Source organism: Hylaeus volcanicus, chromosome 3, assembly GCF_026283585.1.
Source record: "Hylaeus volcanicus isolate JK05 chromosome 3, UHH_iyHylVolc1.0_haploid, whole genome shotgun sequence".
NCBI classification, from domain to species: Eukaryota; Metazoa; Arthropoda; class Insecta; order Hymenoptera; family Colletidae; genus Hylaeus; species Hylaeus volcanicus.
The window spans coordinates 16190728-16212322 of record NC_071978.1 but is presented as its reverse complement, the minus strand read 5'-3'; the positions used below and the strand labels follow the sequence as shown (position 1 = coordinate 16212322).

The 21595-nt window shown below is 32.8% G+C and overlaps 2 protein-coding genes across 4 annotated transcripts in view; one reads left to right on the top strand and one right to left on the bottom strand.

Moving 5' to 3' along the window:
- Positions 1-21595, bottom strand: part of LOC128873829 (armadillo repeat-containing protein gudu) — a 166503-nt gene that overhangs the window by 119829 nt on the left and 25079 nt on the right. The gene's annotated exons all lie outside the window — the stretch shown is intronic.
- LOC128873831 (uncharacterized) overlaps positions 1-21595 on the top strand; it is a 95341-nt gene that overhangs the window by 57872 nt on the left and 15874 nt on the right. The window contains exons 3-4 of the mRNA XM_054117723.1: positions 6835-6977; positions 17042-17183. Coding sequence (XP_053973698.1) covers positions 6835-6977; positions 17042-17183 — 285 coding nt within the window. The remainder of the gene's footprint in view (positions 1-6834; positions 6978-17041; positions 17184-21595) is intronic.

Below are 21595 nucleotides of genomic sequence, written 5' to 3'. Positions count from 1 at the left end.
CTGGAACAGGATGTACCTTCTAAACGGTTGGGAATAGAAAAAAAATGTTATAAGTGAAAGTTAAATGGTTTCGGATGGTCCATCAGAAAAACGCAACTGCACTTTTTTTTTAAACGGAGACCTATATTTTTGACGACACGGATTGATGGAGTTTTTTGTACTCTATAGAAAAGTACTAACATACTTATGTCCTAAAGTTGTTCGTTAGGACGTTATTGATCAGTTGAAATATTATTGTAAAGCTATAACTTTGAGAATTTCATACAGCTTAAACAATTCAAATATTGCGGTCAAACAACTAATACGTTTGAAACATTTCAGAGCCTTAGGTTAGGTCATCGCTATTGAAATTACAATTTGTTGATCTATAAATTAATACTGACAATTGTTTAGAATAAATGGAAAGCAAAACGTTTTACAAAATTTGAGAGATTAGTATGTAAGATATTTATCCGTTTGAGTAAATCTGTATTATATACCAATAATTGAGCATCTAATATTGTATTTATTGTTTTCGGTGCAATTCACAAACTTTCTATTCTATTTTCCGTCGCAGTCAGCGCTAAATTTTGAAGATATTTCGCAGTACGTAGGTGTATGTTGAATGCTTGAAATTGGTAGATCTTCTGAGAAGGATGGTAGAACTGTTAATTACTCATTTGTGGGAAAATTCTTGTGAATGCGTCGGTTAATTTATCGACGATGAGAGAGACTTTGAAGATCTGATGAGCCAGCGTAAGAGAAGTGCTAATCCACTAAGTTAATAAGAACTTGCTAACGACACATGTCGACTTCGTTTCTAGCTTCATTTGTAGCCTATCAACGAGGTTATGGTGTTCATTAGTTGCATTTTACATGAAGAACAGTTTCACTTATGGGGTAACTAGGTAACTACATAAGATCAATCTTCTTCACTTTAAATCTCTGTGAAATGAATTGTAATTTATTGCAAATCTTCCTGTGATAAAACAATCATGTAGAAGTCACCTTCTTAGTTCTTTTTGGATCAATATCGAATAATCTTTAACTTATTTCAAACCTTCCTGTAAAGTTTCACGAGACAGTCATGCAGGATCCATCTTTTCAATTTGTTTAAAATAGTTTGAAATAATTCCTAACTATATTAATGGCTTCCTGTGGAATTGTTTGGAGTAGTTTGCAATTTTGTTGAAATCTTTTTATAAATTCTCACAAGACAATTATCTAGAGCTCATTTAAAATTTAATAAAATTACAATATAGTACCCTTCTTCTTAAATGCGTTTAGCTGTTACGAAGTACCTAACTACATACTTACATAAACACTGGAGTAATTATAGCACCTGCGTGAATTAGAATAGTATTCCACGCAGGTGAAACTGCGCAGCTAGTATGAAATAAACCAATTGTATGACATGAAAAGCAGTTTGAGATATATTAACACGAAGCTCATTATTTATCTCTAATATTAATTACATCTAGCTCTAGATGTAATTGGTTATAAAAGTATGAGAAAATGCAGTGAAAAGTATGAAATAATTTCTATTTAAACTGCATTCTTGTCAGCTTTTCATGCATTTGATTATATATAAAATGCAGCATATTAAATACAAAAACATAATTTTTCTTGTACTTGAAATGATTGAACATATTGAAATAATAAATAAAATTATTAAATCTGATCTTAAGGAATTTTAATAAGAAAAATTATTAGTATTATTATTGTTATGCACGATCTTTATTTGTACTGTAAAAAAATGTTTAATATCGTTATTAAACGTTAAACGTTATTAAATCTCGCACGGCTAGGTTGGTTGTTGACAAACTGGACAACTACACGTCTGAAGTAGTTAACATCGCCTACCGCGATACCTCTTCGACATTGCAAAAAAAAAAACGAGTGTTCCGTCGCAAGGAAGAACATAACATTGGAATTTTGTTGGTACGTTTGGCCTGCGGACGAGAAAAGGTTATTTTTGAGATTTAACGTATTTCGAGTCTTTAGCGTTGAATGCTTTTTAGAATCTCTAATACCCGTTTCGACCTCAATAACCGAAGTGCCATAAACTCAGAATTATTGAAGGATTCATTATTTCTGACAATTTCTCGTGTCTGACGTGGGCCCACGTAGCCTGACGTCAGCCCACGGTGCCTGACATGACGTGTTCCCACGTCACGTCACGTCAGAATAATCTGTGCGACCCTTTACATTTGTTTGTTTCTTACATTTACTTAATTCTTACTTTACATTACTATTCTCTTCACAACTCTGTAACATCTTCGTTAGGGATACCAGTGATCTGTTAGGCCTCCTAGTAATCCGACTGGCTCCCTATAGCTCGAGGTATCTCGAGATTGCTATACCCGTACTGTAGCTACAATCAGACAGCTACAGCTCCCGAGGGCATTTTAAAATATGTATAATGCTATAGTTATGATCCACGGTGTAATTTATCTTAGACTAGATATTATTAAAGAACAAATTAATCAATATATTTTTTTCCGAGGAAGCATTGTCAAGAACAAAGGAGAATTCCTTTGGATCAAGTCGGGAGAGGTTTTCGCTAGTTCCTAAATTTCCACGAGCGTGTGCTGGTAATTTCACGGCAACACAAGCAAGACGAATTCGGGCGATTTCCCACTGCGCGAATTGCAATTGAAATTTGAAATTTTAATGCTTAAGCCGACGGGGGCACACTTGAACCGCCTTTTCTTACTCGTGCAGCTGCCCTTAAAGTGGTTACATAGATTCAACACGCGAAATAATGCACCGCAATGATTCAATAGCGGCGAATTGAAAGGCAACACCCGAATGCCGCACACGAAATTTTGTGATTTATATAATACATATTATGTCCCTCTGCTTTATTCACATCGTAAACTGTCACACGCGACATCTAATTGCTGCTCATCTCACGTAGGTGTAGCTTCATCTATCTTTCTATGTATAAAGGGTCTTTAATAACAAAATACGTCTGTCAATGTCTTGCATGTTTAATTGTAGTCATGTGCATTTTCATTTAACAGTTTGTACTCTGAGGCATCTCGTTGCAAAATGTGTAATTTAAGTAAGCCATGTAATTTACTCCATTAATACTTGGTTTATATGAAATTTTTGCACATCGAGGGGCATACATTGCTGAGTATAATTAAAGCACCACCCATATTTGTAAATGTTTCGGGGTGTTTTATTGGTATGAAATAAAATCAGTTGTATGAAATTAAAAGCAACTACAGATATATGTATAAGGATAAAACTCATTATTAGATTTGTGAGAAAGCAATCCATATGTGTTCAGTTTGATTTGAGCGCCGCGATGTTCGTCGTAGACTATCGCGTCTTTTGTTCCTTACTCTACGCCCGTCCTCGCGACGTTCGTTTAGGTTAGTCCGCATCACGAGCTGTTACCTTTAACATGTGCTCGATATATACATATATATATATATGTATTCATATTCTTGTTAATTAAATATACTTATCCAACTTACGTGGTGTTATAATCCTGTCAAGATTGCGAATTTTGTGCATTTATGACGTACTTATAATAATATAGAGAAGAGGAGGAGGTAGGATTCAACACAAATTGTACATAAACTTAACATATATTATTATTTCGAACACTGAATTTGCCACGCGACACATACACATAAAAACATAAAAATATGAGTAAACGTCGAGACGTGACCCGTCTCGCGGCGAATTCGACCGGAAGTATCGCAAATCGTTCCCGCATCGACTACGCCGAACGCATTTCGGCATAGTTCAAACGGCTGTCGGCACCTTTGCTATGGCAGGTGACTCTTCTTACAATATAATGTACGTTAAATATACTTTACAATCATTATAATGATATTGTTATTTCATTTTGCATACGTGCACATACTTTTTGGTTTGTGTTTATTATACTAGTGTCTATCATAAATGTATAAAATCCGCAGTATACTCATTATTTATCAAATGCTTTCAGCTCATATAATTCAGCATTTTGCTATCCTACTCAAACATCTAAAATACTTAAAAATATACGTGGTGCTATAGTTATGCTCTACAGTGCATTTCTAATAAAAAATCAAAATGTTTTAATGTCTAGTGGTGTGTAAAACAGTTTTTTTTACAATTGCAAGTATTTCTTTTCCCCATAAAAATATATTTAGAGGGTTAGAAAATTTAACAAAGTGAGAAATTAAATATATAATGGTCAAAGAATTCTTAATTTAGATTTCTATCTGACTGTACATAATATTGACGAGGACCTTAATGCCAGATCGAAAGATTTATGCTAATAAACTACATTCTCTATTCATTTTGTAAGTTTTTAAATGCCTATAGTGAAATGTAATTTTCTTCTATAATTCAGAATCTAATTTTTATTCAACGAGTACGAAGGAGATAAAAATGGAAAACAGGCGTGATTGCTCTAGTAAGCAACAGGAAGATAATTATTCCGCTAACGAGGAATGACGTCCTGGTTTCCGTTATTAGAATTCTTTTATTCGTCATTCACGTTACTGGTAATAATGGAATTGTCACGACACGGAAATACTACATTCTTAGATAGGATGTGACGAATTATTTCCTGATACTCCCTTATGACAAAATCTACCAACAGTACCGACACATATCTACCTATTATAAAGGGTGTTTGAAAAGAGGCCTTAGAATTTTTTTTTTTTTTTTTTAAATATAAAATACAGAATACAGGTTTGAATAAAAGTACAGACGATTACAATTAAATTTATAATATATATTTTGTAATTTTTGTAATTGGACGAAGTTCCAGAATCCTCTTTAAAAATGTTGGTAAATACTATTACATACCTAACATAAATTTATGAATATATTAAGTTTTCTATTCTAATAATTGCTATCAAAAATTGTAACAAAATGATTGTTAATAATTAGACAAATTGATGGGCTGATAATTCTAATCGTAAAAGCTTGACAATTTTTCATTCTTGTATTCAATTATTTTGCTATTTTCTTTGAAAAGGAATGCAATTTAAGTATATTCATTTAATTGTTAATAATTATGAAGGTAATCTGAAGTTCGCAGTAAGTAGAAGGTATCGGTTTATAATATTTTATTCTGATGAAAAGATCGATAATTTCTATCGGTATTAAAAACTTTCTTTGCTCTCTCTTCTCAGGATTTTCTCTTAATTAAGAACGAGAAGTGCTTTCCATATTAAGAAACTTGTTGTATAATTCTCCGTTCCTTTCAGAATCCTTTTCCTATCTCATTAAATTTATGTTGAAATATATTTGATTTGTGCAATGTTATTAAAAATTCTTATCAGCTAAAAAATATGTCAAAAGAAGAGAAACTTTCTGTCGCAGGAAAGGCAAATGAGACAAAAATAAGAATGCTTTGACGAATATATTTAAATTAAAATTATTTTGCAATGGAACGGACGGCGTAATTCGACAAAGTATGACTGTATTATTTATGATTACATTCTTCTATATACATATACATGTGATAAAGCAATACTTAAATTATAATAATTATTAATGATATGGCAAGTATGAAGCATTTATTAATATTTGAGAAATTGTACCATTTATATAGTTAATTGTTGCTATAATTCTTATTAGTACTATTGCAATAATATACATATTATAATTACTTTCTTTAATATGAGTTACTTTTAAAATCTGCGAATTGTTAACAATTTATATTGGTGCATTTCTTTGATAAAATAATACTGTGACAAGAGGTTGATTTTAAAAATTAATCTTATATTAAATTTTAGCGTTTTGTATGTACATATCATGCATATATTTATTATGTCTCATTATACAGTATATTAGTATATTCCCTAATTTCTTACTTTTTACCATGATCTTTAAATGCTTAATTTAATTTTGTTAATAATCATTTATATTTCTAGTCATATTCTATTCAATTTCTTGTAATACTATCGTTTTACATTTAATATTTCAACTAAATTATGTATAAATTCCTAGTTTCAAATTTATTGGAAATTCTTTCGGTGGTTGAAACGCCAATACAATAATTTGATAATGTCAATGATTGAAAGTCTATAAAAAGAAAAGTACATTTAGCGTAAGCTACAAGTGAAGCAAAATAAGTTCGACACCTAATATGGTAAAAAACAAAATCGTAAAGTCCTCGTTAGAAAATCTTTTACATTCCCTTATATTTATACTTATAAAATAGTATGTATACATTCTTTATTGCTCGCCTTGATATTACATCTGAATTTCTACACCTTGCTCCCCTTTACACTTCCTTTTTACAAATATTCTTCTTTCTTTTTCCTGTTCTCTATTACCTTTGGTTCTTTCACTGAATTTACTTTAGCCTTAATATTAACGTTTTCATTTCACACATTTTTATTTATAACTATAAAATTGTATGTAAAAATGATAAAAGTAATTTTAATTAAACGTATATAAGAAATACGCTCGATATTCCTGTTTTTAAAGAATACAGAGACAATAGCGAATCTAAAACAGTTCATAAATCGGCGTCTACTCGCTCACGCGATTCCAATTTGTCCCGTTAGCGCAAAGTTGAGGAGTTCTTGGTCGATGCAATTAGTCGTCGTTCAAACTAGGAAGTCAGCAGTACGCTCGTTCACGAGATATATTTTTCCGGCAGAAATGACGGAATAGCTCTCGACCATTCGAAACGGTTCCCTTCGCCGCGGTGAACAATTTGTATTCCCGTTCCAAGGCCTCTAGTACTTGTTTAAAAATTCGCTGTAATACTACCTCCGTTACTTTTAATTCCCGAAGTTTCGCCAGTGGCCAGCACTCCGGCGCGTTTCCAGATCCTAATTACCATTATAATTTCTAGTCCGCATCAACGATTCTTTCTTGTTCTCGCAGACACTTCGAGGCTGGGATGAAGTGCATCCAGGCGTATACGCTCGACTGCTTGGATGAGAACCAAAGGGAGCGTTTCAACTCGCTGTACGCGGGCACCAATCAGGTGGTTATGGAGCTCTGTCACGACGGCCCTTTTCAGGACGGTAAGTTCCGCCGACGATCTATTCTTGCTTTTCCATTGCTCGACACGATTACACGGATTATTGTCAAAGGTTTTGTGCAAATTCTCTTGCGGCTTGAAGGGAAGACTGCTGGCTTGAAACGCTAAAAAGAGCCGCTTTTCGATGAATACTCGCATACTGTTGACAACAACAGCTTAAAACTTTGCACGTTTATTTATCCGTGGAATTAGCGAGCTATAGGGTGATCTCTTTGAAACGTGTGTACCTAAAATATGTTGCAAACAGTACACGATGACGAGTATACTCGCCGAACACAGTGTACGCGTTGCAATATAAACTAGGTATCGTAACTATAAAAGCGTTTGAAAATGTTCAGTTTTTATAATCACATGTCATGAGAGAAACTGTTTCATATTAAAATTGATGCTGGAAGATGTTCCACAGAACAATATATAATTGCTATTGGCATGCAAAAGAACACCGTTTTTACCACAGCAAAAAATTCAATGTTTGTTGGTTTTTTGGAATGAACGAAAACCAATGAAAGTTTAAATTTCATTTTGGGTATTATAGATCGGAGAATAACATGGTTATTTGGGTATAACGGAACGTTAATTAAGTTCGGTGTACAGGATGCTAGGTTATTGTACAAAAAGGAATTGAAAGTTTACAATAGAATTTTTTGGTGCGGGGTTCCCTTTTCATCAAAGTAGATTTTTTAACGAAAGAATGATTTATTCGAAAAAATGAAGATTTTTCCTGCAGGAGTGCGATTAAGTACAACTTGGTTAACGTGTCTGCCTATTGCTCGACATTACTACTTGTATTGAAGTTGGTCGATATTGATGGTGATGTCATATTACTTATATTACTTATTTGCCGTCAATATTAAGTTACATAATCGTGATGCAGTTTTCCAAATATGTTAAAAAAAAAAAAATTCTCCAGGTACGCATTAAATTGAAATACAACGTGTGGCAAATATATATGTCTATTGCTTGCCATTTTCAGTTAATTTCTGTGAACCTCAGAGAAAGAAAAATGTGTATGTGTATGTAGATTAGAGTGTAGTTCGAGACATTTTTCTTACATACGTAAGAAATTTCAATACAATATTTTTAATATAAAAATAATCAATTTCAAGTAAATGATGTTTATTATCATAATAATAAATGTATTCAATAAAACAGTAGCCATAGAGGCAAGGTTTCAACCTATGTTTAAAATATATTATTAGTCTTGTAAAAATACATAGTGATATAGAATGTACAGACAATAATTTACAAGTAGGAGAACACGAAAACAAAAATTACATATTTATTAGATACTAATAAGCAGTACGAAACAAAATTCCACTTGTTTAAAGATCTGCGTGAAACTGACGGCTCACTTTGTGGAAGCTCTTAAATAATTAAGAGTTCTGACTACGTTTTCAGTAATTGTATGTTTCTCCTCAATTAAATTAGGGCTTCTTAAATTATGGATCGCGACCCCAAATGCGGCCGTGTAGCGAAATTTTGGGATCGTGAGACTTTAATGTAAAGTATCTAATATTCTCTTTTATTTATGTTATTGCAAAAAATGCAGTTTTGATGAAAAATAGGGTGTATGATTTTTGTAACTATAATAAATACGAGTAAAATATTTGGGTAACAAAATAAAATCTACCAGAAAAATTTCACTTTCAGAAAACGATTTGAAACGTTTATCGAATACAAGGAATTCTGACAAAACTAAAAGACTTATGGGTTATTTTTTCGAATAAGTAATTCTTTTTTTTTTTAATGTATTGCTGGACATAAAGTATTTCAGTACGAATGCTTTCTGTACAAATTGGAGCGAAGCCTGCACAGTCGAAGATAGCTTGCTGAAAAGTGAATCGAGCTCGCAAAGATTACATAGTTTTAAAGCGTTTAGAAAGTTGTAATCTGAGATTGTATGAGCGGTGGGTTCGAAGAGTAAAGCAATTTACGCTTAACTAAACTTTAGAGCGAGATTCATGAGCGTTCGAAGTAACTGACGATGTACCTGAAACAAACTGGACAGCACGTTCCAAGTGCCATTCCTCAGATTTTGAGTGTTGAAACGAACAGTTTGGTTTGTCTCTCTACGTTCAAAGCGTTGTAATGAATTTGATTGGTTAGAAACTGGTAACTGACTATTCTTAGTTGTGAAACTGGATATCTCAATCTCGTGTTCTGGACTCTAGTTATTGCGTATGACGAACAGTCTTTCGTTTAACAAGCAAACGTTTGACGTCGATTCGAATATAAAAATTCCTACAGTTTTGAAAACGCAGATTTTGAAAGAAAATATTGCTTTCAATTGCATGTACGATTATTCTATAGGGATTGGATGTTTAACATACAAAGCGTTTATTAAAATAAAAATAAACGTTTGTACATTCAACTTTGATCTTGAAAGTAATGAGTTTTATTCCAAATCATAATAAATGTTTTGATAATAATCGATAATAATATATTAGTCAAATAAGTAAATTCGAATATGTCTTCTGTTTTGTAAAGTTTAACGAATTCGGAATGTAGAACTGATTTCTCTTCAGAAATCTTATGTTTAACTTTGTTGTATTCTGCGATATCGAGATTAAGTTATGGCAATAATTAGTTTGGTGGCAATGGTTTACTTTTGTGTTATGACATTGGTAATTTTGTTACAAGTAATTGTAAATACACCGACTATACACTACGTGTTCTATATCCAAGTGTACTATTTATAAGGAATAATTAACTTCTTCATTTTCCTAATGATATCAAATAATCTTTATTAGTACGATTTTCATCACATACTGCAATATATTTGGCGTCAATTCATTCATTTTTTTATTTCGTTATATATTCCTTTTTAAATTCCGTAAATATTATTCTTACTTTTAACATACGAAGTGAGCTGTCAGCTTCACACAGACTTCTATGTTTGCACTTTTTTCCTGAAATTTTGCTAAATTATATCAACTTGGTTCGATATTCTTCGCAGTTCCCTCGATTGGTACTGAAAGGGTTAAACATATGCTACACATCAACGAGCAGTTAAAGCCGAATATTGGAACTGGGCGAGTAAACCTTTTATTACATTTATTCTCATCGCAGTTTCGTTTGTTTAGTTCGCCCCAAGTGCTTCTCGTCTTGATTGCGATTCAAACGGATTGCAGACAGTTCTCTTGTTGCACCAAAACCTTTTCGTAGTAGTAGAGACGTCTCTGTCCAAATATCCGAATTTTCTGTCACGGTATAAAATCGTTTCAGCCACGATTAATTTAATTCCTTGGCGAATGTTTGCAGTTCTCCGGGACTTGGAAGCTTCCTGAATCGATTTGGATTCAGGGACGAAATCTCGAGTGTGTTAGAACACTTTATCGAGCCGAATGCCCCATGGTTGATCTCATTGTCAGTTCGTTGACCCACCGATATCTCCAAATCTGTTCATCTTTGGAGATCGTTGAACGAGTGATTCGGTCGATAGAATTAATTAATTATACGGAGTGCTTAATTTTAATTCACGTACGTCGTATGGACATGTTTCGAGGAATACGTTAATTTGAAATTTGAATGAGAGGTTGAAAGTGTCGTGGGAATTAACCATCGAGGATTGCTTACCCTTTCATTTATTTACGAGATTCTATAGTTTATTTACTTGAGGAATAAGATTATATGTGATCGATAGACATTATATGACCAAGTTCCGTTTCTGCTCTATTTTTTTAATTTCTTAGAAATTCTTTCAAAATTTGTCCATTCAGTTATTTGTAATATAGATTTGTTAATTTGTCAATTTGTAATATTGATTCTGTCTGATTTCGTTTGTGTAAAATATAAAAGAAAATAATACAAAAAGTAGTTTACAGTTGTGAATGTGCTCTTAGTTTTTTTTCAAACACTCTTATTCCTGTAATTGTTACTATTTACCACAAAGAAACTTTTGAACTTCATTTTCGTGGTTAAAATTTGTTTTTGTACTTGTTCTCAATTAAAATGTACCACCTGCCATTTATTTATGGAAATTGGTTTACAGAGTTATCTTCACTTCGGAAACTGAGAATATTATTATTTTAACTATTTATTTTGAAATTAACTGTGGAACTTAAAAATAAATATGTATCAAGTATTTAGTGCGTTTGAAATTAGTTTTAATTACGATTCTATAGGAATTTAACGGAGCTTGTAAATTTTGTTACAAAATCGAAACCTAAGTCTATGATTCGTTTTGGATAAGGTCACTTTTTATTCGTTAAGGTATCTTGAATATTTAACTATTACGAATTTTTAAATTGAACCCTGCATATATTTGCCTCGTAAAGAGTCTTGCCAGTTTCTACAAGCGCAATCGAAAAACGAAGGTTAACGATATGACCACGTTGTCCTCTATACCATTCAGTCATGAATGACACAAATGTTTCCGTTGGTTGTCATTCAAATGTGTGTAACGCTATATTTTTCCTTTCATGCCATGGTATTCATACATGGTATTCATACATACACTATGGAGTATAACTTATATTATAGCATCATTTATATTTTGAAATTTTTCAGTCTTTTCAGTGGAAATGAAAAAAGTTCAATCATATCAGCTGACAGGATATGATAAATAATGCGTTTAATATTAATCTTTTCAAAGCTGGTTTTATATACGACACGAGACAATCGAAATAGTGTTTTTCAATTGTTCTATAACTATAGCGCAAATATAAATAAACGAATTTTGTTAGGTTTAAAGTAAAGAAACATTATATGACACATTAAAAAATGGCTCGTGGTACATTTCTCTTAGCGCTGAGGAGGAAAGTGTAATTTTAGCATAAGTGTCAACATTCGAGGAATGCCTCTAGACTTGGAAGATTCACAATATTGTAAAAAACTTCTCGAGGCGATCCAAGGAAAAAACTAAGTCCTCATGTTGAACGAACAATTATAAAAGGTGCCAACAACTTGTTTGGAGTATCTCTTAACCCTTTGCACTCGAGGCCTTTTTTCTGGTATCTACCAGCGACTCGAGATGTTTCTTGACATTCTATTGCTATGAGTTCTAAGCTATCGAGATTTTGGAATAAGGTCACCTTTACCTCGCCGAAAATCATTTTATTGATACGTCGAGCTCCGAAGAAATTGAACCTAAAAACTTTGGGTATTGTAGATTTGCTCCGTAAAACGTAATGGTGACTGAGAATCACCTCTCGAGTGCAAAGGGTTAACTCTCATATCTGTGAGGACTTGCTAGCTTCCCCAAAGCTCGGGTACCCAAATCGCTGAACCCGTACTGTAGCTGCGTACAAGCATGCTACAGTCCCTGAAGGCGAGTCCCTGTCGCAAGGTTTGAGGTCCGATCGTCTCTATTAGGACCGACGCGGTCTTTTTTAACAGACATATTCTCCGTATCCTCCTTCTCCAGAAAGAGAGAGGAAGATTGCAGCAAGGGAAGAGGAAATGTTGATCTTTTAGAGCAACAGGACATTTTGGAATAGACTGTAACTATATATGTTATTCACGCATCGAAAGAAAAAGTCAATGTCACAGATATTCGAATGACCCGTCTATACAAGTAAAATATGTTGAGAGATTACGCGCCCGTCCACATCATTAGTATGGGTGTGACGTCTTTCAATTTTTGGAGGTTCTTCATTTCAAAGTATAATAATTTCGGAAAGAAGAAACTATTAGTTACCTTTTGCCATCTTAGATTAATCAAAGTACTCCTGGAATAAAGTAATAGCATATTACAATTCAAAAATACTACAATTCCTGCATTCAGTATAAAATTTGAAGAAACTTTTGTTGCTTCAAAAAAAATGGTTATAGATGCGACAGTACTTTTAGTTCCATCCAAAGGCAGATATTTTTGGAACATGTTCGTCAAATTTGGTGTAGATTGCTTCATTATTTCCAGATATTTCTTCAAAACCGACTAAAAGAATGTTGTTTCGAAACAAAAAGCTTCGAAATTTTACATTCATTTCATAACATATTATGACCAATATTTTATAACTTCTAGTTAATCAGCTATTCCAGGGCCGTAAAATAAACCATCTATTTTCTCGTACAGGTCCCTAATATTTAAATCATCCAGTCTTTTAACGGTTTTAGCTTCTTTTGAATTCTTGGAGTGTCAGTATTCCGCTCTTTTTCTCGCGGATGGTATTTCTCTTTTGCAGATAACACCTCACTTCTAAGCCAAGTTTTCTGAAATTATCGTTTAGTTTTGAGTGCTGCGTGTGACTACATCATCGCTGTATGTATGTCTGTAATTTCGAGAGTGCCGAATACATTATTGACTCTAATGGCCAGTGAATTTAGCCTGTGCAGATTATACACGGTTTGTAGATGTAGATGCATCGATGAAATTCCCTGTAATAATGAGGCAGAGTACCCCCCATATTCCGTAGGGTTCCAATCTGATAACGTTCATCGTCCACACAAGTTTAATCTTGGCCAATTTTACTCAAATTGGTCACACTTTATGAAATTTTGTATTTTCGTTCCGCCTCGTTTCCCAATTTTCTCGTCGCAACTTCATCGTGAATCCCCCGCACCCTGGAGAACTGAATAATGCATCCTTGCGCGTGACGTTCATTTATTTGCTCAATTACACGCAGCCTTGCCCGAATCCTGCAATGTTTGCGGGAATATTCATTCGTGTATTCAAGACTAATTTCTGCTCCCATCATTGTATAATATGTTAATGCAAAGCTTCGCGTTTTGGAGCATCATTGTATTATTACACGATAAATCGAGCATTTTCCATAAGCTTCGGATTGAAGGTGTGGAATACTTTTTACCGTATTTATTGATTGTATATATTTTTCATTAATTTAATTGAATTACATATACGATGAAATTATGTGGAAAGTTTTTGAAAATAATACTTACATATCATTCTTTTACTTTTATTTCTTTTTTGGATGAACTTTAATAGGAGGAAATCCTCTTGTGCAAAGAAAGTACAATTTTATCGTTTCTATTTGGACATTCATTTTCATAAATTTTCTTGTCAATCTGTTCTTTTCAGTTGTTCTTTTCCTTTTCTTATTCCCCTTCGTAGATGTACAGCATATTTTTTATACGCTAACTGACTATATTACATGAACACAGTTTCTTTTGTTTCAATCTATGTTGATGGCTTTTTTTGACAAGTTTCGGAAGTAATTATATTTTACATTAATTTGTAAATATACACTTATGAACATTGTAAATAATTACATTCTTTAACTATTATATGTATGTATACATTATATATTTTTTCGTCTTATTACAAAAAATGCAATAATAATTAGTCAATATAGTGTTACAAAATTCAAAAATTGTCTTTGTACCTGTTTGGAAAGTATACAAATGGAACTCAGAGATATTCTATAAGTAATATAATATATTATTAAATTTCAATCAAATCATAACTCGAGCACATCTTGACAATAATTCTAAATAAATAGTATAGATTTGTCTTAAAAATTGTCAACACTGTGATTTACTCACTTTACGTATGTTTGACTTGGTATTTGATGTTCCTGGGAATTTTACGATTGTCAATCGTATTTGTACATGTTAATAACGACAGTTACTCGTTTTTTTCATTTCAACGTTTGATACACATGTTTAAACGAAGATATACAAGGAAACGCTGTCCTATTACACAAAGTGTTCTAAGTAATCGTTTCTCCACAACGCACCTGTTTTACTGTCTCGTGCTAGAAGTACTTTACAAAATTACGTTTTTATCGACTCACAGAATCTTCGTAAAACGAGGTGTTGCGGTGTCGCAACCCTTAACAAAGCATTCGTTCAAACAAATGCTTTGAAGCTATATGAAGGGTAGAGGATAGTTTCGTTGTTGTTCATTATAAAGATTAGTATGAAGGAGTTAATCCTATTTGAATGAAATGTTGGCAGAAAATAAACATATTTTTATTATTCGATTGTACGTTGTCGTGGAATAAAATCTTTGTAATTATTTTTTCATTCATCTTTGTAACTATGCTAAGCTTTAAACACAAATTCATACAGATTAAAGAAAATGATAAACGAGTACCTGAAATATTTCAATTTTATTCTAGTACTAAATTTGGTATAGACATGCCGGATCAAATGGCAAGAAAGTATAGCGTGAAATCGAAATTTCGTAAATGTCCTCTCCAGGTTTTATTCGATACTTTTAGTTTAGAAAATGTCGAGACAGCAATTTCTCGTTCGGTTAATCGAAAAATTTGCCGCCGAATTTCAAGGAGAGCAACAGAAAAAAGATTTCCTTCTGAAGAAAATTTGCCAAGTCAGATATTTTAAAAATAACACAACTACGAAAATCTGTTTCAAATGCAAAAAATATGTAGTGTAAAATATAGCCTTGAGAATGCAATAATTTGCAAAAGAACTCCAACATCCAATTTTCAATCAACTTCAATTAAATGAAATAACACAATATAATTGAACTCTTTCCTTCTAGTAACTCAGTGAATCGTTTTACTCATTGCTCTTTTATGAGGCTTTATCCTATGTTAATGCTCTTTTTCTCTATTTTGTTTATATACTTCCTTATCTTCACTTACGTTTTTGCATTTTTAATTTGTTCGATTTCATCTCTTTCACTTTGTCTTCTCTTCACACAATTTCTTCGTAACTCAATAATTTTTGTTTCACGTTTCTAATAAAATGAAGATAACAGATTTCGTTTCGCCATTTTGTAAAAACTAGTTTCATTTGTTACTTAATCCACTACCAAATCAAATATCGTTGCACTTGAGCACTTGAGTATTCTTTTAAAGCCAGTCGCGTTAGAAATAGGCATACACGAAACGTTTATAGGTTTAGTGTTAAACAGTTCTCGCGGGGTACGCAGTGTGTAATTCAGTCGAGTGGTCATCGAATCGTATCGGTCCGCGTGGCCGATCGATCAGTACCGCTATCTCGAAATCGATTATGCGATTAGCGCCTCGTTAAGAGCAATACTGGAAACGCTAGTCGTAATGAGCACGATATCGATGCTCGAACGATCGAGCTTATTCGCCTTCGCAAATCGACCATGCGAGTTCACCCTTAATTTTTAAATTGCTGCGCGTCGAGTCGAAATTGCATACGCGGATATCGATAGTCGTTAGGGGAACGGGAAGAACGTAAAACTGATTCCTGACGCACGTGGGTGTGGTTTTTCGCTTTCCTGCCAGTCAATATTGGTAATTGACTTGAGGAACGAGTAATCGATGTTATAATGTTTACTTACAGGGACTACGCAGTCGAATTTCTTCGATATAGTAAATTTTTAATATAAAAATAATCAATTTGAACTAAACGATGTTTACTATCACAATAATAAATGTATCCAATAAAACAGTAGCCAAAGAATCAAGGTTTAAACGTAGAGTATATTATCAGTCCTGTAAAAATATATAGTAATATAAAATGTACAAATAATAATTTATTAATTAGATATTTATTAGATATTAATAAGCAGTGCGAAACGAAATTCCACTTGTTTAAAGGTCTGTGTAAAGCTGACAGCTCACTTTGTGAAATCTCGTAAATAATTAAGAGTTCTGACTTCATTTTCAATAGTTTTATAGTTCCTGATTGATTAAAGTAATAGTTCTATCAATTAGAACTGTTGGACCATTTTTAAACAATTTTGAGTGCAACAATTTGTGGTACATACACATATAAATGTGATCTGCTATTCGATTGCGAGTCAAGCAAAATCAGAAATCAATTTTAATAATACAGATTATGTAGACTACAAAGCTTACAAACATTCATTGTACAGGTTTCGCTGTAAACGCTGGAGGCTAGATTAGGATTTGGTAGACTGCCACAAGAAAACGTACAGAACTCTTTAATTCAGGAACTTGAATGAACCTCATTTGGACTGGAACTAATACTCATTAGACCTTGGCTGGAACGTGCTTTTGTATTTTGTATCAGAACTGCTCCAGACCTGAATAGAATTGGACATTAAGTTTCGTTATACTCTGTACACATACATCCAATACATACTACAAATGTTAGCAAAGAAATGAGAGCACATATGATACGTGTGTTGTATAGCAGAGAGATAATTTTTGTAATCATCGATTTTGTATTTTCTGTTTGCAGAATTCTTGAAACACGCGCCATGCATGCAAAAGGTGCAGCCCACGTACGAACTCTGTTTCAAGAAATATCAGAAAATCACCCAGGACATCGAAAAACGAAATATCTCGACGAATTGGGACGGATCCCTCAAATCCCTCTGCTGGTGAGCGAAAATCAATATCCCCGAAGGGATTTTCTTTAACCTGTTGAGCAAGTAATTCCTTGATCGAAAACATTTTCTGTATTGAGTCTCAAGAAAAGTGTAATAACAGTACTTCTTCCAAATATTGCTCAATATTTTATTTAGACATTAGATGCAAATAAATATTATTCGAATGACTAATTCGAATTCGCTACAGTGGGTGTAGAATGTATTCGTACATCGATTAATTTCCCAAAAAACTTTTGTGTGAAATTGTAGTTTCTTAACTTCTTTTTTTGTAATCAATGATATTTTACATATTCTCGGAAGTCTCTAAATTGGTTATAGTCCAAACAACATTTACTAGTTAATATAATTTGTGAAATTAACAAAAAAATGTGAAAAATGGGTAAAAGTATAGAAGTAATAAGTATTTGTACGATTCTTATGACAAACCATTTACAGCAGAGTTTGTAACGTAAACACATTAGTTTATCGCTCCGTACGAATTAGAAAACATCAAATTTCCAGTAAAGTACTTTTTAACAGTTGCGTGAATATTTATTGCTCCAACATTTCTATCGATTAATTATTTTTTTTCTTGTTAGTTTCGCAACTTACATAAATAGTTATTTTTTTTTTTTGGATTTTATCTATTCTAGAGATTTCCGAGAATATGTAAAATATCATTGTTTATAAAAAATAAGTTAATAAATTACAATTTTACACAATTTTTTTTTTGGATATTGATCGGTGTACGAATACTTTCTACATCCACTGTACGTAATAATTTGTTGTCCGAGTAAGATGGCTGATCAAATAAATCGTTTTATCAATGAAAATATATTCGTGGATCAGAAGAAAACTGAATGTAGAAAATAATTTTAATTACTTAAAATAATACATGGTTACAGTACGACAGTTAAGATTTCTCTTATATAATATCAAGTGGACCTTCCTCTTATTTATAATATGGGAACTCGGAGGTTTGCTCTTTCAATGGAAGCTATCAAGAACGTAACAATTTTTATTAATTTAAATATTATAATATTAACATTATAGTACTTTACAAAATAATTGTTGTTCACTACACTATTGCGAATATTTTTGTTATACGAAAGTGGAGCAGAAAACATCATAACCTAAAATATTTGTAATAAAGATAAACCTTGACACGAATAGAAGCACTAATTCGAATAATTATTTATCACGTTTATTCATTTTCTACTAGCTGAAGTTTCATTTACTCCTTTGCGTCGTCATTAATCACTCAAATACTAACTCGTTGCTCCAGTTTTATAATGGGGCGTTCTCGAGTATGAAAATAGTTCATCTTTCCTGCTTACCGGATTATATTGTTATCAGAGATTTGGATGAAAAATTGATAAATTTTAATTGTTGCAAGTTCTTCACGCAACTTGCGACTTGTTTTCTTCCTTTTCTCTTCCTCCTTCGAGGAAGAATCGTGATGAGACTTTCATCTTTGATACCGAGTTTCAAGACTTCACCACCCATCCACGTCTTGGTTAGAATTTTCTGACGCGCAAGACGAAAGTTAGGGTATGCGGTCGCGAAAATCCAAGAATCTTCTCTATGTTACCGTGAAAGATGATCTTATTTACCGAAAACAATTCATATTTTTGACCTTTAAGCATTTATTTAAATGAATGTTTTCGAGGATCGTGCTCAGATTTTAATATCTAGACATAATAGTATTTAACACAAGTAATAGCAACTTTGACAGAAATAATAATTAAGTACATTATTCATCATAAAAAAAAGTTGAAACAATATTGAAACAACGTTCTTTGAATTTTTGTTTATGCTTGTTGCTTTAAATCTGTGAGGAACAAACTTTTTTTTAATATTTTGAAATTTACAATTAATCAGTTGCATATTGTATAATTATTTACATTAATACTAAGATTCAATATTTTTATGACGGATAATGTATTTTAATTATATAAAATATCTCTTCTAGCATGTTTATGGATAATACGTTTCGACCATCTATATTCTATATAGTCTATTTAGAATATATAGTAGATATTTTGTGTGTGTGTGTGTGTGTGCGTGTGTGTGTGTGTGTTAATTCGGGAGTTTTTCAAGCATTTTTTCAATCAATTCAGATTAATACAAACAACCTAATATTGAATGATTTACAATAAATATAGTAATAATTGTTTGTCTATACATATATCTTGGGCGTCGTAATTTTGTTTTTCTTTTAAGGAAAGGTTTCTTTCAAAACGTTTGGATACCACTAATTTGACATACTACTGAGTACTAACCTTAATTGCACAAATCTGGATCCTGGTAGGAGTCTCCAGCCTATTTTTCTGCAAATAACAAGAGATCATTTTTTTCATTCGCATAATACCGCACGTTTTTCCATGATCCATCCTTCAGATAATGTAGGTGCGTTTATCGGATGTACATTGTAGTATCAATATACATGCATACGCGCAATTAAAGCATAGTACAATGTAATTGCAGACTAACCTTGACTTTTGTTAATGCCTCGTCTGCATCCGGTGTTAATTTCCATGCATTGTCGGTGGACTTCTGCGTGTGTACAATGCATTTGTGTTCCACGTAATTGTTAATTCTGCAGAAACACGCCAGTAAATTTGGTCGTTCTCTCATATAAGAGAACATTTCATAAAAATTATTCTGTTTACAAAAGAAATTAATAATTGTATCGAAGTGTCGTTTCGCGAGGTAACTAGTTAGGCTAGCGTTTTCTCGGTAATTAGATCGACGAATCGAATATTCGTTCGTTAACGATTGAGATTTAATTATAGTTTAGAAGTTTGAAGTTTATCCTGAAGTAACGAAGGGAACGTTACGTAGGCAACTTTTTTAGAAATGCTCGTTGACATAATAGCGTCTCTTTTTCTCTTCGGGCATCAAAAGCTGCGTCCACGGGGCACTTTTCTGTGACATTTGACAACGTTAGTCGATAATTACTCGCGTTTGGTCGAGCTGATTAACCCTTCAGGGACCGTGTCGGCAAATATCTAGCTGCCCAAAGACGTGCGCTCGTCGAACGGCACCGTCCGCAAAAGCTTAACCCTCTGCACTCGAGGCATTTTTTTCTGGTATCTACCAGCAACTCGAGTAGCTTTCTTAGCATTCTACTTCCACGAATGCTATGCTTAAGTCGACTTCGAAGATGTAGCCCGATTAGTGATCGCACACTAATTCTAGATTTGAATATTATATTCACCTCACCGATAATCATTTTATTAACACTTCGTGTTCCAAAGAAATTAAACCTAAACGAACATTATTGCTGGTTGATGTGTTGTGTCGAACCTAGTGGCAACCGAGAGTCACCTCTCGAGAGCAAAGGGTTTAAAGTTTCGCTTGACAGTAGGCCGTCTCGTTGGAATTATTCAACAAAAATCAATTGTTAAAAATCGCCATTACCTTTATTAATTTTTAATTGGCAATTGTCAGTTTAAAATTGATCATTTTCAATTACCAATTTTCAATTTTCATTTGGCAATTTCAATTTCACCTTTAATAACATTAACTTAAGCCTAAACGGTGAAATATTTCGAAATGCTTTCACTAAGTAATAATTCAACTATTTTGTCTTTATTCAGTGATTTAATATTTTCTAGATTTGAAAATGATCGTTGTGGTCGGAAATGTTAATATACGAAAATTATTTATAGTGTCCATCAACATTGTATTGTGCTCGCAAGGCTGACAAAGTATCATTTACTATATCGACAAGTAGAAGATACTATAATAAAATTATAATATCATAAGTTCCTTTTTCTGGAAGATGCTTTTTTATTTATAATGATGTTTCCTTTCGGGGTACATGGTGGTAGAAAAATTTATTTTGAACTGTTGTAAATATTCTTTGTAAAATTCGTTCTTCGTTGATTTGGACATAAATTTAGAAATAAATTCTTGTTCACGAAGATATTCTTCAATTGATATACGATCTCTTCGAATAATGAAGAATACCAAAATGTAGACTGTTTAAATTTTTGCTTTTCGTTCTACCATATGACGAAGGCAGTTTTTATCCTATATCATGAAAATTATATAACCAATAAAAAAGATCGTATACCAAGTGTAAACATTGAAATTACAAGCATGTTTGCTAAATTTGGTCAAAATTCAATTAATATCGTACGAGTTTCATATCTGTACATTATAATTTAAAGTTGGTACATGGTGCATTTAGTTCCACTACAATTTTCGGTCTATGAGGCCATATAATTGATTTTTCATAAATATTGCGATAAAATTGTCTTCACGTTATTCTCATAGGTTCTAACTGTATTTTCACGGAGGAAAGAAATGCTTAACATTTTTAATTTATCTTGGCGTAATCTTTCAAAGCATCCGAACGAATCTGTGACGAGGCGCGAGTAAACAGCACGAAATACGTTAGGCAAGAGAAATTTAGT